The 24,865-nt window shown below is 37.1% G+C and overlaps 1 protein-coding gene across 4 annotated transcripts in view; it reads left to right on the top strand.

The window, feature by feature from the left end:
- The window catches only part of DNM3 (dynamin 3), a gene marked incomplete at both ends in the record, with an annotated part of 178,225 nt that overhangs the window by 43,671 nt on the left and 109,689 nt on the right, over nucleotides 1–24,865 (top strand). For 3 of the 4 annotated variants that reach the window (XM_080348899.1, XM_080348897.1, XM_080348896.1), the window contains 4 exons: nucleotides 466–536; nucleotides 4,145–4,193; nucleotides 5,815–5,844; nucleotides 12,546–12,659. In XM_080348899.1, coding sequence (XP_080205025.1) covers nucleotides 466–536; nucleotides 4,145–4,193; nucleotides 5,815–5,844; nucleotides 12,546–12,659 — 264 coding nt within the window. The remainder of the gene's footprint in view (nucleotides 1–465; nucleotides 537–4,144; nucleotides 4,194–5,814; nucleotides 5,845–12,545; nucleotides 12,660–24,865) is intronic. The other variant, XM_080348898.1, reaches the window with a different exon arrangement.

Here is a 24,865-nt window from a genome sequence, read left to right as displayed (position 1 = left end):
CTTGTTTGCCTATCACTTCTTTGTGGAGTACCTAACAAAAATTTAGGTTCCCTGATTTTAGGTTTAAGGTTTGGGTTCCTTGCTGGCTTGGCTGGAATGCTACAAATAAACAGAACTTTGCTAAAATTGCAAAATGTAGAGCTAGAATGTTATTAAATGCTCTCTGGCCATGTATGATTGAAATTAATAAAGTGGACAAGGGCCAAGATAGTGGGAAAAATGAGATCTGTCAGGAAAAAAATAGGAAAAGGTAATGGCTCTTCTGTAGTGTAGCTTATTAAACAACCACATGAACAGAAGTGGTAGGATTTAGAAAATATTCTTGCTTTTGGCTTGAGTAATTATGAAAGGAATATTCACTAATGCAGAAAACTGAAAAGTTCTGTTCTTTTCTCTCATTATTTTCCTTGGTCTTTCTCCCCTACCTTACTCACCCTGGTTTTTCTCTCCCATCTCCTTTAATAGGTGCTGCTGCTGATCGATATCCAGGTTTCATACATCAACACCAACCATGAAGACTTCATTGGTTTTGCCAAGTATGTATATAGAGACTTTGTTATAAAGATACTGTCTGGTGGTTTTGGTTTAGTTTTGGTTTTTTTTGTTTCGTTTTGTTTTTTAAATAAGTTCAAAACACAAGTCCTGAAGTGTGACAGTGAAGATGCAAGCTGCAAAGTCCCGAACATGTTGGAGAATGCTCTTGTCAATATACATGGTATTGAACTCTGTCCCACTTGTAGGGGATTCTTCACCTCAGTTCACAAGACTAGTTTCACTGAAGCTGTAGCTTATGTCTTGGTCTGGAATCACATGCAACTCAGGAAGTAGCTCTGGCAAGTTAATGCCTCCACTGGATTCATTTTAGGGCCACAGAAATGTATAATATTGGTGGTCTTTCCACATTGTTGTGAATGCATATTTTGGGAGCTGGGATTCTGTGTGAAGCAGTTTTGCTCAGAGTAATGGATGTCTCAATTATAAGTGTGCCTGCTGTTTGGCTGTAGAGAATAATAGTAGCCGAATGCCCTGCAGGGCCTGGTTTGACGTTCTCCTTGCTTAATTGAAAAGGCTGTGAGAATATTCTCCAGAATGTTCTCCCTCAGCTTCCAGCAGTTTGTGCCTCAGGGACTTCATACCAATATTTTGACACTAATAAAAACGTTAAAGATGTCTTCACTCTTTGAAGAATAAATGTTCCTTCAGTCATATTCGTGCCACGTTTGCCATAATAGTGTTTTGAGTCACAACAGGTTTCACCCATGTGGGATGCTGGCAACAAAGTCTGGCACCACAATATGTATTATACTATGGCCTATTCTAGTTAGCACTGTGAAGGAAGTTCTCCATGTTTGGCAGTATGCCTTGAAGGTTTAAAACATGGAGTTCAGTAAGCTAACAAGGGAGCAAACAATGCCAGGCACTCTTTACGTGTTTGGTCTGAACAACTTTCTATAGAGTTGTTTGCAGGTCCTAGATGTCTTTATCGGTTCTCTTGACAAATGACAGGATGTTGTAGGAATGGTAGCTGGCCTTCTAGAGGTCAAGATAATGACCTGCCTGCTGTTTACTTATCTTCATCCTTTTCTGACAGGAAAAAGCCTGCTAAAAACACTCCATATATGTTAGTGGTGTGAGTTGTGACCTTGGGAAGTCACATAGTCCAACCTCCTGCTCAGAGGAGGGTCAATGCTGAGTTGAGACCAGGTTACTCAGGGTTTTGTCCAATCAGATTCTGGAAAACTTCCAAAATCAGAGGTTCTCCAGCCTCTTTATGCAGTGTGTTCCAGTGCTTGCCTTTCTTCCTGTGAAAAGATTTTTCCTTTTTGTCAAGTTGGAACCTTCCATGTCTTATAGTTTTGGATTCTGGAATATCAGGTATATCTGGTGCTATTTCGTTGTCTCTCCCCTGGAAAAATCCCCCTCGTGGATGCTGCTGCTGGGGGGTGTAGTTCAGTCTGGAGTCCTCACTGCTGTGTCTTTTCCAAGGAATTGCAATGCTTGAGTTCAGTTTCTTGGGAAAGCTGTTTTTTCTTTTGCAAGTTGAGATCTGGAAATCCCCAGCCACTGTGTGCAGGTTATAAGCAGATAACAAATGGCTCTTCGCTTATGTTCACTGATAAGTTTAAGCAAGCATTTATATAGGTCGGAACTGGTGGGAAGAGAAGTATCTCTGTTGACTTGTGCTCAACTAAAAAACTTGGATAACTAGGAATAACTGAAAATGTAAAATGTGTTAATTTATGAGGTAAAGAGTAGAAAATACACATTTTAAACTATAATCATACTATTGTTATAGTGGAAAATGAAGTAGTTTTTGAGTACCATATAAGCTTCTGTAGTATCTAAACATCCTGGACTATAGATTCCCCAGACTGCCCATTGCATCCTTTCTTTTGCTGAGTCTTCTAGCCAGCTGTCTCATGTGATTGCAGTGTTTTGTGAACCTTGTTCATCAGAATGAGAGCAGAAGACATTTCAAACTACCTTGCAGCATTGCAGGGCCTAAAGCAGGTACAGTGCAATGTGAAATGACTTGAGAAGGATTTAAGAATGCCAGTTATTAGGACAACTTTGCAAAGTCATGAAATAGTGAAATCTTAGAATATTAATGTTTGTCTCATTTAGCAGAATGAGTAGTAAAAGGTTGGGATCAGGTTTTTTTCCAGTTGGTGTAACTCAGATAGAACTATGTGCTTCAATCTACATAAAGGCTAATTTGTATTCAGAACAATAAATAGAGGACCAATTGGTAGGCTATTACTAAAAGGTGTGGGTTTCTTAGTATGATATTAGTGGTCTAATTAGCTTTCTTAAGGTGATAAAAGAAAATAAAGAAACAAACAAACAAAACCGATGCCAAACTGAAAGAATGGCAGTTGGGTTTCCTAAAGCCGTCTCGTGTGTTTCTCAGTACATCAAAATTGGTGAGAGGTTAGTGCTGTGTTTTTTGTGTGCACATAATTTGGTAAAATTTATGCACCAAAGCTTATGCATCTCAGATGATGCACCAGAGACATGCAGTGTTATTTGTTCAGAAGGATCTAGATGATTGAGAGCTAAGGCCAGCGAATAGGCACATGGAATAAACATCCATTTGGATATTCTCATGAATAAGTATGGTCTGACAGGATGAGAATTGAGACAGGGCTGAGTCTGGTGCTTCAGCAATTCTTTGGAACAGCAGCTCTGCACAGAAGAGCTGCAGGACTTGTCCATGTGCTGTGATCCAAGCACATCTTTCTTTCTTACTCTTTCAGAGCAATGTTTGTAGCTGATCTAATGTGTATACTTCTTTTTCAGTTAATCAATGCCTGATGAAATGGTATAATCTAATCCAAACAAAACTTCCTGTCACCAGTGGCCGCTCTGGTGGTCAAGTAGCCAAAGCCTGCTGCCTGAATGCTTTTTTTTCCTCTTCCCAGCAATATTTTAATGTTGTGGCCTAACAATTACAAACCACCACATAATGCAAATGCTTTTAGAATTAATGGCAACTTGTATGTGTTTGAGACAGGAGTGTGTTTTGTTTCAGGAACTGGGATTAACAGAATTCAAGAATTGGGCAAAACATTTAAAATACATTTTAATTTCAAATATGCTCTATTCTTATAAGATTCCAGCTTCTTGAACCGGCTTTGTGACAGCATCATCCATTGGTTATATTTACACTCTCAAAATGCATATAAATATTAGAATAATTTTCAAAACAAATTGTCAAGACAAAGCTATTAAGGAGCCTCCAGCAGGGGAGAATGTTGTTGTAATGCACTAAATAACATAAATGGCTTGCTTTTAGTCTCTCTTGAATATTTATAGAGGCTAATGTTTCCAAAGTTACCCACATGAGTCATAATTTCTCTGTGCTTTTAGGAACCTTTACCAAAGCAAGTAGATCTTGTTACAAAGGAGATGATCAGTAGAAGTCATCTGCTGTGCATGTCCCTTCTGTACTAAGCAGGCATTCCTGTACTGTAAGAAAAAGTAGTTGAAATATGCACATGTACGCAATGATTTTTGCTGTGTTTCTTTATTACACTGGCTTTTTGTGCTGCAATCAGAAGTAACCTCCTGCTAAAATCTATTCCTTGGGAATGGGCTTAGTTGGAGTTTCTTCAGTATAACTCTTTATCTCTGCTTTCCTTAGTGCCCAACAAAGAAGCAGTCAGGTTAACAAAAGTGCAGTGGGAAATCAGGTAGGCACCTAACAGAGAATGGATATTGGCATGTGCAAGTTAATCCAAGCTGTTTGGTTTTCTTGGCTGTGTTTATTTGTTGCAAGTGTATCATTTACCTTTTCTGCTTCAAACATATACAAAATGCATCATCATCACCTCATATTACTGAATTTTTTTTAGAGCCACCTGACTTTCATTGTTATCATTTATTAATCTCTGCTACTGCTTGCACTGCTGGTTGGTGTCTCCCCTCCTGTGCAGTTTAGTGTGTTGAATCTTTCATGTTACACATCAATGTATTTTGTCATTAATTGTAAACTTGTGAATTGCAGAATCCAAATGCTGGTGAGTACTTATTGTGTGTGTTTTGTCATAGTTGTTTTACTAGTTCTTACGTGTTCACAGCTTAATAGCAGTGAAGGGGCAATTCAGCAAGTAAAAGTGGATTTGCCTTTCCCTCTGCTGAAAACTTTCAGTTGACTTCGCAAAGCGAACAAAGAATAACTGATTGATGGACTCATTAATTAGAATTTTCACTGAGATTCGTTAATGGAATTACTTGTTTGTTTCTTTTTACCACATAAGAATATGGGATTGATTCTACAAGATGCTAAGTGCTCCCAAGCTTTGCTTCTTTCTTTGCTTTTGTGTGGCCTAGGGGTGCTCGGTACTTTACAGGATCAGTCCTGTTCTTTATATGAGATAAAAATAATGAAAATGCTACAACTCTGTGGGTTTCTGCTCACTTTGAGGGTTTTGCAAAGTCTTACACAGAAATAAAATGCTATGGAATTAGAACGTTCTTTAAAAGTGTGTAAAAAATCCAAGTAAAAATGAGACAATGACACTTTGTATAAAATATTACCTGATTTAAACATCTTCCTAATCTGTTAATGTGTAATTTGGTCAAACAATGCTCAGGAGTGAAAGGTCAAGGTTTTCAAATGTGACCACTGAGTTTAGATCCCTCAGGTGATAAACCTTGAGATTTCAGGAAGTCTCCTATTCTGCTGTTGTAAATGAGAGTTCTAGCATTTTTTTAAAACCTAGTTGTGTTTTAGGGGATAGAAATCCAACCTCTTTCTTCCACCAAGAAATTGCTAGTTATTTTTGAGATGTTAGTTAAAATAATCCATTACTTTGTGGATATGACCGACCCACAGAGCCTTGCCAGTGTGAGTGGCATTTTTGATGTAATATATGCTTTGGACTAAAATGGAAAAAGTTGAAAGGTCTAAACACTGAAATGGCTTCAAAGATGAGTCTCTCTGCTCTGAGGAGAAAATTCCTTCTTATCTAGCTGTGCTGGAACATGTGTCAAACACAACCGCCATCATCACTTTGGAGTGTCCCATAAAAGGAAGATCGACCAATTATCTAACTCTTCAAAAATACACAAACAAAATGAATGATTTTTTTTTTTTTAATTAAGTGAATGTTCTCTCTCTAAAGAAGTGGAGAAAAAACTTGGCATTTTAAATTAAATGTTGAAACTGGATTACTTTTGGTATAAAGGACTTTGCTGAACCTTTTATTTTGAAGATAATAAACAGATGTTTGTAAGTTAATTGTATGGAGTTGAAAAGAATGAGAAAACGTTTCTGAAATAAAACTTCATTTTTGCAATTTGCTATTTCAGGGAACCAATCTACCGCCTTCAAGGCAAATTGTACGAGCTAAGTTCTGTAAGCTTTATTGTTGCTTTTTCATTTAGCTTCTCAAAGGGCAAAGTTTGTCTCTAACTCATTGGTTTGTTGAGTACTTGCTACTAAACTACTTAACGTTAAACAGTCTTGTCCGTAACAGTTCCTCCACAAAGTATAATCGCAGTTCATCATTTAACTGCTACTAACCTGCTGTTATAAGTATGAACTAGTATGACTTAATGTTATAGAAAACTTTGAATAAAATCAGTATTGCATAACTTATAGTTTCTCAAACTAAAATGACTAATTGATGTTTCTTTTATTATGTAACTGGAAAGCAGTATTTATCTGTTCTAAGTGCCTCTATTCATAGGAAACCTTTTTGAAAGGTGGGCAAATAAGTTTCTGGTAACTGAAAGGAAGCATTAGCTGTTGCTTAAATGAACATGCTCTTTTGGGGTACGGGTACTGTTACCGGTATTTTGTTTATATGATGGAATTACTTCTGCATAGAAAAAGGGAGATTTATTAATAGACTTAGAAATATTTAAGCCTTTGTAGCATTCTTTTCATAGCAGCAGGAGGATCAATACATAACGGACAGACTTCTTTCTAATCCTTCCACTTTATGAGTAAATAAATATGTGAATGCCTTTAATATCGCTAATTAGAATGAATTGTCTAAACAGCAGTTCATTTTATAACAAATTACTTCTGGTTCCATGATGGTGAGGTGTAAGAAGTAAAACTCTGTATGATGTGCATCCTTTAGTAATATCTATGATGAAAACATATACATTTGTCCAATATGTTGCCACATGATCAAATTATATTCATTTTAATTTCAGACAAACTTGAACTAATGTTCAATAAAGGAAAAAGGACTAGGCAGCACTGGTTCTAACAGCAGTTGAATTGAGTCTCTCAGAAGCTCAAGATCATTACGTTTTCCCAAAATAGTGGGATGCTCATTTGCAATCCATTGCTTTTCTTTTTTATAATTTGCTTTGAACTGGAATGATGCAGATAACTATTAACTGTGTCTGTGTATATCAGAAATAAGATGAGCACAGCAATATTGCTTTTTTTGGAAGAAGTATAATGCCAATTCCTCTTAACATGTTTTTGCTCCTCTTTCCTCTACTACTAATTTATCCTCTCACGCTTAATCTTTGGCCTTTTTTGTTTGTCTTTTCTTTGCTACCGCCTGAGGTTTTGACCTGACTCCACAAAGTTTCTTTTTAAGCCACAGGTTAGTCTGTCTTCTAATTTGCTTGAAGTAATCAATGTAATGCTTGGGTTTACACAGCACACTAGCAAGATCTGGTTCCTGAGAGCTGACTCACTCTTAACTGTGTATTTTGTGTGTTGAGATTTGTTTTGGTGACTAAAACTTAGTGTTTAAAGCTCCCCTTCATGGTAAACCTTTGAAGGTGAAGGTGTCATTGCTCCATGTGCCCAACTGATACTCCATGTGTGAGAATACAAGATAATCAAATTATAGAGGAGTATATATAACTTATATGAAATCTGTTCTGTGTTTTACTTCTGCAGCAAAATTTGCTGCTGCATTTGAAGTAGCCTCTGTAATTGGAGAAGGGGCTTAATCTGAACTACGAGATTCCAGTCACTGTCCAAGTGATCTGGAGATTTGGGTTCAAAGGCTTTGCTTGATCTGCTTCTTTTACAACATTAGGCCAATAATGTACTTCACTTGTTCCGGACACAAGTAGCATTCAGACCCCATCAGTTGGCCTGAACTATTGTGCTAATAAGTAACTTTCCCTCTAGTAACCTCCTGTAAGCACCGCCACCCCCTCCCCCCCGCCCCTTTTTTTTTTTTTAAATTCCTGCTTTGTAGCATACTCTGCTGCTTATTTTCTTCAGATATACTTAAACCTTGTCACCTTGCATGACCCAGGGAAGAAATGTGTTTGCAAGTAAGATGGAAATGGAAACTTGTGCCATGGTCAGTGAGGTTGTCATGTTAAGAAGTGTTGGTGTTTCTGTAAAGGTTGTAATGCCCATGGACAACCACATGATAAATTTTGAAATATCCTTAAGTAAGACATACTGCTGTTGAATTTTCACCTTATCAAGACTAGAGATGTATTGCTGTTCTAAATGCCCTTTAACTATACTTACTTTTCAAGTTAACATTCCTTTATGATTGATTTAATCACCTAAATCTTTAACTACCTTTGGAAGCATATTTTAGTTTTTCACTACTGAGTGCTTAGTTTTGGTAAAGACTAAATTATTCTTTCAAGTAGACATCTGTTTAGGACTTAAGCCACTGTCATTATTTTAGAGTTATGTGATATATTGTGCAGTGATTTTTAGGGAAGCGTCACAAATCTCGTTTCTGTTCAGTATCAGAACATATCAGTTTATGCTCTGACATTTGGCAAATTACAGTGAATACTGTATTAGCTTTCCCCTCTATTCTGTTGTTCTGTGTGAGAATCTTCATATTTGAACTAAAAGAGCCAGTAGCTTGTAAGGATGCCTCACGGAATAGTTTTTACAATTTTTAGTCTCTCAATGTACTTACTATTTGGTAAGACATGCTGTTATCACAATGATTAGAAGGTAGAGTAGTGCTGGGAGTTGTGCATTCAGAATTACTTAAATGGAGTTACATAATATAACTTTAATAGAGAGATATGTTGACTCAACAAATGCTGCTGCTTGTACAGTTGCGAAAGTAGCCAGTGTCATGATTTTCACACTTGCATTTGTCTGCCCAGCCAATTTCACTTCTCTCTCACTTATCTTGAAATCATCTTTAACATACTTATTTTAAAAAAATTGAACACTTCCTGATTCTCTAATGTATTTCTTTTACAAATACTTTATTTGATTAGATGGAATGAGTAAGTCATGCAGCAGTGCATAAAATGTACCTATTTTGTCAAATCCTGCTTTCCTGTTTATCCGTGAAGTGGTGAAGAATAAGAACAACTGATATCATTTGGGTTTTGTGCAGCTGAACTGTCGGAAAATGACTTCCTCTGGCTTGTTCATATGCATTTGTACCCTCTAAGTTTCATTTTTCAGACACCCAGATTAGATATCAGGACCCTGAAGGAAGGAACTGTGTCACCTCATGTTCATCCTGTACATGGAGTCCAACTACCGGTCAGAATATTGTCTTCACTAGCTTCTGGCAATGCCCAGATTTTTCACCTTCCTGAAGCTCATAAGTCATGTCACTAATATCCGGTTTGCACAGAGTAGCATTTGGAAATATGATAGAGAACACTGAAATGGATCTGCTAAATCCAAACCAACCAGAAAATGAGCTAGTGAAAACAATAATGAAACACACTAGTTTCATTTTTCAAGCTGAAGTACTATGCAACATAGCTAACACAATAGTTAAAACAAACAAACAAAAATACCACCAAAACCAAAACAAAAAACTAATCACCTCCCCATCAGGGTTTCTTTTTTTACTTCAAAATCTTTGCTGCTTGTTTCCCATGGAAGGACACTTATTTCTAAAATACAGCTTGAGGTTTGGGTGGGGTTTTTTTTTTTGAGAAATTGACTGAAGTCTAAGGTGTAATTCAGCTTCTCTGGAAAGTAAAACTATATTGATTAATCTCACTTTGTTTTGCACTTACACCTTCATCTGACATCTCCTTCCCCCCAACACTGGTACTAAGTATCTCAACAGTGTAGCTTTTTGTAGTTAACAAAATCTACCTGGAAAACAGGAGCAATTCAATGAAAAGAATGTGAAGCTTAGTACACTAAGCTTATCTCTCTCTTGATGTCCCTCGGAACTGCTTGCAAGTATTTTGGATAATTATCTTCTGTTGTAGTGTCCAGGATATTTTAGAGAACAGAGTACCCTGTTTTCCCAAAGGGGTATAGATAAACAGGTCTGGAAATCTGCACGTGAAAAGCAAGTACCCAGGATTCTGCTCTAGGTTGGTGCCCTGCTCTTCATGCAGTGTTGTGTGGAAACGACAGCTGGATCTAATCTTCAGCACGCAGGACTTTGGAGGAAACAACTAGCAAATTCCTTCCTTCACAAGACAGTGACCAGTGTTTGTATTAGCAAGTCAGCTTGTTTCTGTCCCATCCAGAGATGGTTATGCATCTATGGGGAGGTGTTTTGGACTGGAATAACATGGTCATTTGGAGCTGTACAACTAGTGTAGTTCCTATCTTAGGTGTGTTTAAAACTTCATTACTTCTTAAATGACTTGTATAGTTTAGATTTTAAAATCTTGGCTTGGTCTGTTCTGACACCTCTATCATGAATGCGTTCTTGTCATATGGGAAAATTTGATACAAAGCCTATGGTAATGATGAGGGAGAGCACTGAATGAAATAAGCAGAGAGTGCTACTTCCCTTTTCTTGAAGTGCTTGTCACTTGTAAGGTTCTTGAATGTGACACTCAGGTGTTTCTCGTAGGTTTTCTTTATCCCCACTGTGACATCTGTTTTCAAATCTTTTCCCCTTCTAAGATGTGTGTCAAAATCACTTTTTAGTAGCGTACTGGCCCAGCTGTCCATGCTTCCTGTACATGGATACGTGCTTTCTAGGGAGCAACACAGCATCTTCAGTTGCAGACAGCATGGTTCAACAGCATCTTCTCTCATAGCCTCTTATTTCGGTTTCTTTATAACACGGGAATAACAACGTTTTCACACTTGCTGTGAAGTATTAATATTTAGTCTGCTGTACACATGTAGCTCACCTTGTGGCGGAGCTAAGTTCAAGTGGTTGGGGAACGTTAATTTTCTGGATTTTTCTTAAAATTTCTTCCATTTGCATCTGTGTAGTTCAATGCAGAAAAAAATGAAATTACCTTATTTCCACACCTTGTTCTGTGGCAGCTGCCTGAAGGCCAGTACGCTGGCTATGTATGCATATTACTTGTTTCCTGTTAAAAGTTTACTTCAATAAACATCATAAAATAAAACGGAGATTTGATGGGTAGTCAAGTTTATATCAGTATGTTTCTCTTAACTTGCACTTGAACAAGCATTTACAAACAAGTGTTTGTTTGTAAACAGTAATGCTCCTCTCCACTTCTTCTTTCTTCCCCCAATGAACATGAATATTAAAAATAATTACCAACTTCTGCGGAAACCTTTGTGGTACCGGCTATTCCAGCCAGTCTGCTTGGGCCACACTCTTGAGTCTCTCTATGGGGAGACACATCCAGTTCTCTGAGAGTTTACTCAGTCTTCAAAACCAAATCAGTGCTTTCTTAGCAATTTTCTCACAGGCTGAAAACCCACGGACTGTTTTTGGATCTTGAGTGGTTTTCTTACTTCTTTGAAATGAAGTTGGTACTTTTGGATTATGTACATTACCAATACTTTTACCAGCTTTTCAGGTGTAACTTCTGATATCTTTCTTTTATTTACTTACCAAATATAAGTTCCTTGCTCTGTGCAATACCAAAGCTGGTTTCTTCAGGGAGGTTATATTAACATGCTTGCTGAATGGGAGGGAATTCTGATCCTGAAACTTCCATAGATGACAAGGAATAGATATTGAGCAATGTTTCTCTCTGATTATATTTTGATATTGGAGTTACTGGTCTTGTAAAGCACTTTGAGAGGGATGTACAATTCCCTAAAAGCAAGAGGAAACTTATGTTCAGTCACCCAAGTCTATGCTCATAGCACTTATTGAGGCAGTTCTGAAGGGCTTCTTTGGGCACTTCTTTCTATCTCAACACTTCATTGGCAAGTCAAGGGTGTTGCTGTAGGGGGAAACAGAAGGGCTGAGGTTCCCTGCATCTCTGTCATCCGGGGAGTTGTGTTGTCTTGTTCAGAATATAATAGAAAGGAAAGTTTTCTTTCTCATATATGTATTCAAGAACAATAAATGTTCCAATAAAATTGAAAGTTTTAGCTGTATGATCCATAAACCAGTTCTCATCCCCATTCTCTCTTCTTCAGCTCTGGAGTTCTCTTTCCTCTTAAGTTTTCTGTTGTTTCTCTCTGCATGATGTAGCCTCCTGGCCTTAGTGTTTATAGGTATGCTGTTCCCATCTGTTCTTTTGTCTTTGGCTTGCATTTATTTTATGAAGTTCCGCTTTACAAATTTTCCTGGATTTTTATTGCCACCTTAGGTTGTGGGTTTTTTTGTTTTGTTTTGTTTTGTTTTGTTTTTCCTTTTTTCCTCTTCTTGTACCTTATGAGAGGAAAATAGCTCTCATACACATCCCCCTGCTACTTCCTGCCTTAATTTTAAATTAACCTGTACAAGACCTGTCCACTGTGTCACTTGATTCAACCCCTTTGAAAATGCCCAGCGTGTGCCAGAAGCCACTCACTTTGCCAGAATCCAGGTGCTTTTCCTAGTATCCAACTTTACAAATGATCTTAGCCTAGAACACAGTAGGCATACATGAAGTTGTATGGACATTACAAGGTGTTACTGTACAGCAAATATCTTCAAGTTGACATGATACTTGATGTACTCATACCTGCTGTAAGTACAACATGATAACACTTAAGCTTCTCTCTTTCTCCATTTTTTTTGACTAAAAAAGACTATATTCACTTTTTTTACTTTTTGTTCCTTGAATGCTAAGTACCTGCAAAAACTCTTGAATTTGCCAGAGAATAAAAAATGCACCTGTTCTTGTTTTATTTAGCAAATCTTAATGTTTAAGAGGATGAATGCAGTAGCAGAATAATGTCAAGTGATTAATGAACTAAACTTGTGCCTGACTGCACCTCTGCACAGGTCATCCGGAAAGGCTGGCTGACCATCAACAACATTGGCATCATGAAAGGAGGATCCAAGGAATACTGGTTCGTTTTAACAGCAGAAAGCTTGTCCTGGTATAAAGATGATGAGGTAAGGAACAAAGAACTTTTTTCTAACTGTGAAAAAACACAGTACTTTTTTCAGTCTTCTAATAACAGCTTAAAATATGAAATCAGCTTATACACACTTGAAGTAAAAGAAAGTTTTAAGGTTTTACCTGTGTCCTTTAAAATTTCTGCTTTTGATTCATGGAGAATGCTGACCCTATAAGACTTCTGTTGAAATGTTGATACATAAATACAGGGTGTTCTATGGAGTGTTTTTGTTTGGGTATTTTGTTTGCATTTTTCCTCTCTTCCTGTGATTTCCATACATGGGTTAAAATGCAAACCAAAAACAAAACACAAAAAACCAGCTCCCAAACCTGGAATATTCTGGTGGTATGCTTGTTTGGACCACACTTAGACATATACTATTAGTTGATAGTGAATTGTCCAGGTAATGTTACTTCTGAAAGTAACCACAGTAATTGATTTAATGATAATAGTTGTTCTCTGGCCTCATACTCTGAGAGGATGAAAAGCCTGTCTGCCGGGTTCTGTAGCTGGTTAGTATGGATTTTCAAATTTGCTACTGGAAATCCAAAAACTGTGCCCTTGTAAGAAATGTTGCTACTGATCAGTAAATCTGAGGTGAGTAATAAGAGAACTGGAAAAAGCATTTCTGTGATAAACAGGATATTCAGGTTGCTCACTTAATTGAATATGTTGTTTAGGCAGCTTTGGGAACCAAAGTTGTGCTTGTCTGTTCCATTTCATTATTTTTCCTACAATGTTGGTAATGATATTCTCTATCCAAAACTCAAAAGCAGTTCTGTGAACTTTTGAAGGTTAAAATGGGATTATTATGTGCACCATCAGCTTTACAGTAAAGCCGCTGTGTTTTTTAAAAGTTTTGTGTTGGTTTTCATAGAAAAATTGGTCTACATTTAAAATCCAAACACCTGTTATTTTCCAATTTTTATTTTTAAATCTTTTCAGCAAAAAATTAGTGATTTTTAGGGTGAATGAGTTCACTGGATGGAACAGGCACTGGTAAAGAGAGAGTCTGAAATGAGCTCTAAAGCATCGCTCAATCTTTCTAGCTTATTCTGAGTAATAAAACACTGACTTACCGCAACAAAACAGGTAGGTAGTTACTGGGAGCTATGCAGACAACTCGTAACCTGTTTAACCAACTTAGTGTTTTACTGCAGTGGATTTTCTAGAAGCACTGGGGAGAAGTCCTGCAGTGTATGGATGTAAGGCAGAGCTCTGTCAAGTCCCGCAAATCCAGAAAGTGGTACTTACAGAGGTAGTTACTTCAGAAATACTCCCGATGGTGGAAACTGTGCTGGTCAGTAGTGGCTTTTTCATGAGTAACTAGCCATTTTGAGCTAGATTTTAAGACTGAGGGACAGATTAGGTTAATATTGAAGATTTTGCCCCTTGTCCTTTTATTTAAGTTTTAAAGGGAGTAAAATATATTTTCCTTAACAGGAAAATGAGTGCATGCCATGCGAGGGGAGGACCCAAGTGCTAGGTGTCAAGAGGGGAAGTTTTATTCTCAGATTATTGAAATATAACTTGTCTTTATGCAAAGACATAAAAATGATTTTTTTAAAAAAATGCAGATATGCCTTGATGAATTTGAAAATTTGAAGCAGTCTGTTTTTTTTTTTTTTTAATCTACCTTGAAACTACGAGGACGTACTGCCTTAGATTAGGTGCAAGTAACCATAACTAAAATAAGTGATGAGGTGAGACTAACACCCCTTGTTATGTTCCATCTCAAGCACTTGGAGGTGTGTCTAATATGTGACATGGCAATTTTGGAGGTAGTTTCCTTGTTGCTTTTTTGAGTCTGATTTTTATTTAGTGTGAAGTATAAAAATTCCTGAAAATACTTATGGAATGCCTTCTGCTATGACTCTCTCTAGAGAGAGTCACCTGGGAACCTCAGATTAGTACATGGAGAGAACTGTCTGCTTTCTGTATGCATGTTTTAAAATTGTTTCTCTATTGCCAGTTATGTTTTGAGAGTCATGAAAATATCAGTAGTTCATTCAGGCCAATATGGAAGATAACTCAGGAATTTCTTAGACTGGTAAAAGAAGATAACAGCATGGGATTCTATGCTTTGCTGATGGAAGAAGTTCCTACTTAAGTACAGATTTGCTGTATAATGGGATTTTTTTTCTTTTCCTGGGCCTTTCTCAGTAAAAAATTAGTAAAGTCTCTTTTAGATACATTCTGAAGATGGTCAAAGCCATAGCTTGACCACTTGGTTAAGCGAAAGACCAGTGACTTTCTGTTTCAGAAACAGAACTACTGGCTTCTGAAAACAGAGCAGCAAATATTTGATCTCCTGGCAGAATTCCAATTTTTATAATTACATTTTGTCTCCTTAAAACGTTCTCCTCACTTTCAGCTTGGTTTGGTAGTTGTCACATCCTGTTCTCAGATCATTGTTGCAATGGCTGCATGCTGGTGCACTTCCACCCTGGTAAGATATAATGTCTTCAGCGATGTGTGAAGTGATATGTGTTTATGTGTCTGGACGGTGCCCGGGCACAGTGCGGTTGTGCGTGCTGTGAGGTCATAGTGGGTTCAGATCCCCCGTGCCTCCTCCTTGCACGGTAGCAAGAGCTTCTCATTCGCAGCCAGGGAAGATGCAGAAGGTCAGGTCTCACCTTTATTCCCTTGCCACAGTGTTGGGTTCATTCCCCCTGTGCCTCAGCCCCTGCATAAGTGCCGTTGTAGCAGCCTGTGTACCAGTGAGCTCTGAGAATGCACTTCACAGAGCAAGAGTGTTTGCTGCGACCTCTGGCGCTGTGTACCCCCTCTAGTGTAAGCTGAGCCCATTTTCTGTAGTCTGGAATTTACCCTGAGATGAAAATCACTCTCTGAATGCAAGTGAATACTTGCTAGTTCTGTTGGAAGGTTGTAAATTATTTCCATTATTTATGAGCTGCAGCTTCTATAAGTGAAGAATCCACAGTGGAATGCATTTTGAAGCAAGTTACCTTGGCAAAAAATTTAAAAATTGGTTGTATGGTATCTGTATTACAGAAGAAAAGATTCATTTCTTGGCATGGTTTTGTTGCTTTGCAATCGTACAACAGGATTTTATTCCTGATGAGATGGGAATCAGCGCCTAAGAATACTTTTTAGGTTTGACATTTGAACAATGTGATTAAAGCAGTTATAGTATTGGTTATGTGAATACTAATCTTGATTAGTTTCTGATGCTGCATACAGTTCCTTGTGTTCATAAATTCGTTGCGCGACCAATACCATAACTGTGCTTTTCCACTTGCTTAAAATCAAGCAAATAGTGTACCGCTTTAGGGTTCTTGTAAATAAGTGCAAGGTTAGCACTTTTCATTGACCTCACAAATAATAGTTTTCTTTCATAGAGTATTCCATATTATACTAGCTAAAGTATTATAAGGCATGCTTACACAAAAAAGATTAAATCTGAGCATTTTAGCTCTCAATTGTTACTGCGCTTATGTAGCACAAGAAGCTGTAAGCTTTTGTGTTAAGGTTCATATGAGAGTCAACCTGCAAATCTGAAGTTTGTGAATTAACCACTTTTACATTAGGATAAAATGGACTTTAGGAATATGAAACACCGTCCTGGCTTGTGAATCAAAAAGCTCGTTGTTGTAAACAAAAGGAGGCTGTTTGTAAAGTGGTGTAGCATTTTTACAGGGCATGGTCAGACAGTGTAATTTTATTATTCTTTCCAAAACATCCAGAGATTTTACTGGCATAATTGATGTGCAACAATTGCCAAACTGGACTCTAGGATAAGAGCCTCTAAAAATATGAAATTTACATTTATTGGAAAAATCCCCTTTAGTTTTATTTCCAAATAAAATATTTCCATTCTGTTTCAGTAGGATAGGACAGTGCTATCAAAATTGTGTGAGAGATGCAGTGTGTATTATAATTTCACAGTTTATTTCCAATTGTAAAATTCTGTGTGATTTGGGACAGAGATATGAAAATAAGTGAAGGGGTGAGAGAGTGGAAAAGGGAGAAGTTACTCTTAAGTCTGACATTGTGTAAGTTTATAGAATTAACTTGCCACACAGTAGGCTGCTATTGGTTTCTGAGCCTAACAGGACTGTCAGTGATTTTTATACCAACAATAACAATGCAAGTTGCTCAAGTTATGCCTGAGAAGTAAATGGGAGGACAAAATGTACAATAGTGCTGCAAAGCTGCGTATAAATAAAACTTAGTGAGTTAATGAGAACAACTAGGAAAAGAGTACTATAGGAAGCACAGTAGAAATTTCAGCAGTGGGTTTTATTGTATTTTATCGGCAGTGTTGGTTTGACTCTAGGTGGGTTGCAGTACGCGGCTTGGTTACTGACCGGCCATCTGAGGTCCAGAGTGACTCTTGGCTGGAGCTGTTGGTGCAGATGCTCTGGGGTGTCAGAGCGGTTTCCCACTGGCGGCTGTCCCTCAGGCTGGGTTGTCATGCGACTGCCTGTCTGTGCCTGCTGTACAGGTGAGAGGATGTTCTGCACAGCAAGTGTAGACAGGCAGACACATGACAACTCCGTCCAGCCAGTCCCTTGGAGCCATCACCGCTGGTGTGCAACAGTTTGTACCGTTCCGGGTTGGGGGTCTTTGTTGGGAGGGGGAACACACATAACACAATTAAACTTTAAAACATTGGGAGCTGTAGAACAAGAACAGAACTTGATTTTATTCAGAAAAGAAGCATTTTGGTACATTGGGTATCATTGTGCTGACGTGTATTAGAGACGTGATTTCAACAGACCCGTTACACCAAACATTTGGAAAAAGAAAAAGCATTGAAGCCATGGTTTATTTTATATGCAATTCATACAGGATTTTGCCTGCATATTCTACTCACACTTAGTAGTTTAACCAGATGTTTTAACTCTTCTTGGAAGCACAGAAATACTGAAGTTCAAGATAAAGGATATGTTTATACAGTACATATTTTCTAGGAGCAGATAAGTACAATAATCTTGCATGTTGAAAATGAAAGTCTGTCTGCATAAATGGAGGAAACCACTTGTACATGAACCCAGTTAAAGGGAATATACTGGAAAGAGAATTGGTTGCATTTTAGAGCTATTTTGCCAATATGTTAAAGTTGTACACTTATAATGGTATTTCTTTAGTGTTTTGCCTTGCACATTATTTAAATTTAGCTTTCTCTCAAAATCTGTACTTCGTAAGAAAAAAAAAAAAGCTTTGTGGAGCTTCAGTAAGCTTTTTTCAGTTGAACATAGACTAAGCTATAGAGCAAAAGCACGAAAACAGCATCATTTCATATCACAAGACGTGCTTTGCTGAACTTTCCTGTATATAAAATACACATAATGACCGTAATCCAGTTTTGCAGTGACATTTGCAACATTACTGAGGTGTTGCTTCAAAAGGTTTAAAACACACTGGAATCTTGAAAGGGGGAAAGAGAGTTGTATTACTTTTCTATACAGATTAAATTGTTCTGTTTTGTGGTGGTGTTATTAAATCGCTTGCTCGCTAGTGCCTCCATAGGTAAGCAACAGACTTGTGCTTTCAAACCCATCTTAAACATAACCCATATAGAATAGCAGCAAAATGCTTTTACGTTCCAGCCTGAAACCTGATTATAAAAGGAATTAATTTACCAAAAGGCTAAGGGTGGGAATAGTGTTGAGTTTTAAAATTAAACTAATAATAAATGAATTTGTAATTATTCAGGTGTGCTAGCTCTAATCCTTATTTTGCCATAAAGAAAAAGATGCGTTTTAGCTAATATACAAGTTAAAGTATACAAATTAAGTGTTTCAATTGGATGAATAAAATTTTCCTTGAACCTAACAAGATAGAGTAAATGTCTTAAAAAAACAAATAAAGCACAAAACAATGACTAGCGAATTCAGGCATGAGAAATTCATTCCTAGACATAAAACATTCTTACTTGGACTTCTTCATATGCTTACTTAAATTTTTTTGTAACTCTAAGGAAAGTTTACCCGTTTGACCACTTAAAACACAAACAAAAGTGGCAAATTAGGAGTACTTCTAAAACAAATATAAAACCCTACTAGTTTTATAGGTTTAATCACATTTAATTTCTCTATTTACTTGTTAAAGAAATCAATGATCTTTAATCTAGGAGAAAATTAGGTCTCAGTTTCTATGTTGTGGATCCTTTTTGAAATAGTGAAGAATTACACAATAATATTCACTGGCAGCCTATAGTATAGAAGGATTAGAAGAACAAAAGTATGCATTTTAATTAATAGGTTTTCTATTAACAGCTATCAGGGAATTAAGGGGAGTAAAAGTTTTAAGTAGAAAGATTGTACGGTCTTTCTAACAACTGTACACGAGGAGAATTCATCAAAGAATCAGCAAAGAGCTTTACATCTTGAACTGAGGCAAAATTATTTTTGCATTCAATTAATTCATTGAGTGCTACTAACAACTGGATAGTTATCTCCACTTGATTATTACTTAAAAACTGATTTTCCTTGAAATTATAGTTGATTTGTTCAAAGGCCTTAATACTTTGTGTATTGTTCCTGGTTGATTCATTGATTCAGTGAAGGGCTCAAGAATATTTTAGAATGCTCATAACAAAGAAAAAAAATATCCTGATTGCCAATATGATATTTGCAGAAACCTGTACTAAGGATCTAACTTTAAATATTGGTAGCTTGGAAACTGAGTTGAGAATTGTATTCTCTTCAACTGTGATTTAAAGGCAGGTTGTTATTTTTAGATACTGTTTTGCACTGAACGTAAAATGCAGTACAGAAGTACAGTAACATTTTTCAGTAAAGTTTCATTATTAGCTGTGGCTTTTCCTGTCTTTTTGTAGGTTTAAACCTGATCCCTAATATTATCTCAATTAAGATGATTTTTTTTTTTCTTTCAGGAAGCAAAGCGTTTTGCAAGTAAGAGTAAAGTTATGGTTAAAATCGATTATTTTTAAAAAATACACAGTAAGATTTAGGATTTTTATCTTCCGATCTGCTTAACAGATTTTGTTTAAAAGATTATAACAATTTAACATTCTATTTAGAAGTATGGAATTTTAATGCAAGTATTTTGCTATTTTGGTTGTAATATTTTCCATATAGCAACGACACTTGGGTGGTCTGCAGAAATGTCTGTCGACGCACAGTGATAGTAAAGGAAGGGGGGCAAGGAGCACAGGGAGGACAGCAGTGACTTTTAGTCTTCCGAAAGTACAGATGTGTTACCCAGCACTGGTCACGGTAACACAGAAGATAACATACAACTTAATGACAAGGCAGAAAAATGTCAAATGACATGTTTTTTTTTTTAAACTAACTAGTTTTTTTCACATTTGGATGCTTATTTGATCTATGTTTATGTCTGTAAAGTTAAGTGACTTTCCCCCATCTCTTTTTTGATTTTTTCTTTTTTTTTTTTTTTTTTTAGCATTAAAGGAATAGATAGAAAAGGTTAGGAATATTTTCCTTCCTCTTTCCTATTTAATTTTGTTGAGTGTACTAAAAAAATTGATGCTCCTTAAAGATGAAAGAAAATCCATTATATTGAAACACTCATTTAAACGTCCATACTGGCTTTAATTAGCTTTTCCTGGTTTTGTGCATTCTATGGTAATATCAGTTGTTTCATTTAGTTCTTACAACAGGCTTAAGCGTTGAGATCATCCTGGTTTACAGAACTCTCACCATGATTTAGTATGCATTGGATCCTGCTAATTTTTTTAGTCATTGCAAAAAGGTGGTGTTGTTTGATTATTTGTTTTTTGCTTGAAATGCTTGTATACAGCTATCTTGTGTTTGCTGACATGAGTATTTAAAACCTCTTGTTTTATAACTGCAGAAATCTTTTTCTGTATGATTATGATCAACTAGAATCTGTTTCAACTAAAACAGCACTGTTTTGAGAAGCAGAGAATCAATTAATTAACTTCAAAAACATTTTGATTACTGAGCCGAAGTAGATATACTTCCTTATTCATTGCTAACAATACAGGCTTTCTTTCCCTATCTGCTGCTTTGCACACTGCATTTCCCCCCCCCCCCCGCCTCCTTCCCGAGCCCCATGCCAAGGGGGCCTCCGAGGTCTCAGCCTTCCAGTCTAAAAATGTAGCTTTGAAGAGTCATGGGTGTATGGGAGGGGAATCACTTCCTAAATCCAGAAAGGTCATTTAAAATAAAGATTAATGCAAATAGTGGACTAGAGATAAGAGCAACACTAGTTCCATATGTTTTTGTTGTCCTTGCTTATTTAGCAAAAGTTAACGCGGACTATCTGCAACAGTATTTTCACTGAGAGCCTCTTATTGGCTGGATAACAATACTTCCTTTCTTAATTTCTCGATCAGAATTTAAAAAAAATAAAAGTAGCATTGCAAGTAAGCACTAGATAGAAAAAATATTTGCAAACGATCCTATTCCCTTTGAAAGCATAACTGAGCAAGTTTCATAACAAGATTTGAAAACATTTTTCTACCGCTTAAACAAAATCTAAGTCATAAAACTTTTCAGATTTACTATGCCTAAACCAGCAGTCATACGTAAAGAGAGATTGAGAAATATTAATACAAGTTTGATTCTGGTTCCATTCCTTTAATTTCTTCCTGTCTCTTCAGATTTTCTATTAATAACTACATTTAACTGTGTGTTGTAACTCTACTTAGAAGTAGAACAAGAACTAAAGTTCAGTTTACTCTTACTACAATGGATTAAAACCCCAATAATTTAATTCTAAATATAATCTTCTGTAATATGAAGAAAGGATGTATAACCTATAAGTCTATATGTAAATTTAAAAATAATTCTTTTAGTCAAAACACATAAGCTTTGATGGGAGGCAAAGCAAAATGACAGTGCTAGTTCTTCTTTTTTGTGGGCTTTAAGACAGCCAGTATAGACACAGTCCAGCTAATGTGACCATCTCTCCTCATAGGACTTCTATTTATTATTAAAGCAGCAATGAAAAAGGTAATAATAATATACATATATATTTATTTTTTTTTTAATTGCACAGCATCAAGGCTGTCTAAAATACAACCTACATTCTGCAAAATTGACTGGTCTAATACTAGTGGCTGCATATTTATTATAATTCTTACTATAGTATAGCTATTCAAAGCCTTCCTGGCAATAAAGAGCACCATATAGATGGTTTTTTTTTCCAGTTGCAGTAATTTCTTACTAGTGTTAACTTTAGGGGAGCTGACTCTGGAGTTCAGCTGGTATCAAATTGCAGCCCAGACTTTTTGTATTACTTTGTCCATGGGGATTTCATTCAGCCTGAGGGTTTTTTTTTCCCCTACCAGGACAGCTGGAAATTCACCAAAGCAAACTTCTGCATTCGTTTACAAATTCCATTTTTATCAGTGGGATTCAGGACAAAGTAACTTATAGTTTTGAATGTTAGAAGAAATACCAGCGATTCAAAGTATACATGAGAACGGCAACAATCAATTGGTGCTGGTCACTTATAGGCAATGGCCAGTCAGGTATCAGGATGGAAAGTTGTTTGTTACATTTTATTTATTTATTGTTTTTATTTTTTCCATCACAGCCTGAACTTTCAGAGTAATTTTTCCTCACAATCAACGATTTTGTATTCTACAGGGCAGAAGCCTAGCATGGAATAGTCATAGTTTTCCTATGGTTTCCCTCCCAGTTTTCATTACCACGTACAGCATAGGTTACTTGCAAAGAAGTTTCAGCTGCATATAAAAATCTAAGTACAGTTCTTCCAAAGGCGGTATATTTTACAATAATTTAAAATAATATTCATGCATACTTTTATTTTATTACTTTAAGAGAAAATAATTTCTAAAAATTGATTTTTCAGATCATAGTTCACAACAGGAGCTACTCAGAATACATACTTCTAGCAAGTCTTTTCTGCATTAAAAAAACATAATATACTCCTTAAATATTTATACTGATTGCTACAAGTAAAAAAAAATAAATTTACCTTTTTAGTTTGTAGGGGGGAAAAAAAGCTTTATTTTTAATTTGAAAAAAAAGAGAAAAAAGAAATGACCGACTTTAACTCTGCTCTTGTACACTTCTCTAGGTAGTATATACCTCTAGGCAATATACCTCTCTCATTTCTTGCATAGGTTTGATAAACCATCAGAGCTCCATCTTTCTTGCGGTGATGACTGGAGGAAGGGGGGAGGGGAGTCACCTAGGTTCGCCAGGTCATAGGCCAGGTGTTCTTCCAAAGTAGGCCTTACCAGAATGTCTTCCCCGCTTTATTCTGAAGTCCTCCTTTTTCACAGTGTCCCTTAGCGTTTCTTATTCCCTAGTGTGCAAAACCTGTGAAGAAAAATACTGTATATGAGATCTGAAAGGAGCAATAAGTGTCTTCTCCTTGGCAAGAGCAACTTGCGTCCCCAATAGTCCATGCCGCTGCTTTCCCTTGCCCAGTCTAACCAATGTGCAGACTACTGTACAACAGCATTGTCCTGAACAGGTAGTCTGAACACTGGGGCGACGGAGCAGGATCTCCGGACGCGTCTATTTATTTATTTTAAATCCTCTTTTAGTCTCGGGGAAAAACTGCCTTCCTGCATCACGGGTTGTGCTCGGCTCTCCCTCACACTCTGCAGCACTCACTGAAACACACTGAAGTGCTGTGATTTCCAGTCTTGACGTGGCACATTTGCAGCAGACTGGGGATCTGGCAATGAATTTAGGACCAGGAAAAGGGGGAGGGCTGGGCCTGAGAGTCCATATATGGGATGATGTCACCCTGGGGAGGTTTGGGTATGCACTGTGCCGCTGGTGAGACCGCTAGAATTGCCTGCTCTCAGACATGGGTCTGTGTATAAAATGGTACCAGATGTTTTAGTGTAATGTTAAGCAGTCATTTCATCTTCAGGCCAGATTTTTTTCTTCAACTGGGCAGGAAGTGGGCCCCAGTATGGAAAAGCTGTAAAAAGTCAAGATGTACAGTTTCACTGCAGCCAACGGAGAGCGAGTTAATGTAGACGCAGAATTTGCTGTTTTGTGAAGGCTGAAAAAAATGAATTTATAAAAAGGATTCTGCTCGGGAAGCTAATGCAATAAGCCAGTGCTTGTTTTCTTTCTTTTTAATGACACTAGTTGTGTTTTTCTATTTTGGCATTTCAGACCAAGAAAAGGGCAAATAGGTTCATTTTTTCTTGGAACTGTCAGCGGCATGCAGGCTGCCGAGACTTGAACAGTAATTAGAGTTACTTCCTGAAAGTGAAGCCCCCATGAAAAGTCTGGAGAAATGTTCTTTGTCATAGCCTCTACATGAGTAATTAGTTCCACATGTGGCCTTCCTATTTCCCTTCAGCTATTTTGGCTGGCTGGTTGAATACTTTGCTATAGCTCAAGACTTAAAGAAGCTTTAAAGTTTTCATTTCAAGCATCCACTGTGAAAATAGCTATTTCTGGTGTCATAATAAATTGCTTCTGGTAGATGAGTGCTATTAGGCCTGGCATTGTTTTTCACTGGTAACCCTGCTGGTCCCATTTTTCTTTTAATGGTGCTTGGTGGAATTATCCTGCTAAATTTTATCTTTGATGTTTACCAGATCTATTGAATTTTGCCAAGTATGACTTTACCGTAGATTTTAAGATATTCTCCCCACAGGCAACCATCCTTGTTCTGCTGTAAACTTTGTTTCTTTGTTACTCATACTTTTGAATCTAAGTATTGTACCCCCTTTTTCTTTTTTTTTAATAATCTGCCTTAGCCCATGGTCTAAAACAACAGCTAACATATCAAGTTAGCTCTTCTGAAATAAGACCTGGAGGTGGTTGTGTATAGGTCTGTATATGCACTGTATGGAATTGTTGCTGGTAGCTCTTTTTCTGCCTAGAAGCCCGAGGCAAATATCAGTATTGGGAGTACATTCTGAAAGTTAGATCTCGACCAACTTCCTGGACAGGAATGCATGTAAATCTAAACGTGTGCTGTGAGCTCTGATGTCTTAAACAACTTGTGTGTGATTTGGTTCTTCTTAGGTGATGGCAGATTCTGTGAGAGCCATAACTCCTAGAGGTAGGCACAGGGCAGGTTACAGAGCTCTGACTTCAGGAAGAATGAATGCAATAAACTTCGGATGTTGGGGAAGTTGGAATTGGAGTCTTGAGCCAATGAAAAGGGAAAGTGACCTTCAGGCTGCTTTGTGGTGGTGGCAAGCCAAGCACTGCATGCCTCTTTCAGCTTGTGCATACTATTCTGCTGTTCGGATTGCAGTGGGCTAGTGTGTGTCGA

This window comes from Nesoenas mayeri (assembly GCF_963082525.1).
Source record: "Nesoenas mayeri genome assembly, chromosome: 8".
In the NCBI taxonomy this organism is placed as follows: Eukaryota; Metazoa; Chordata; class Aves; order Columbiformes; family Columbidae; genus Nesoenas; species Nesoenas mayeri.
The sequence above is the reverse complement of the archived record's forward strand: the minus strand, read 5'-3'. Positions and strand labels throughout refer to the sequence as shown.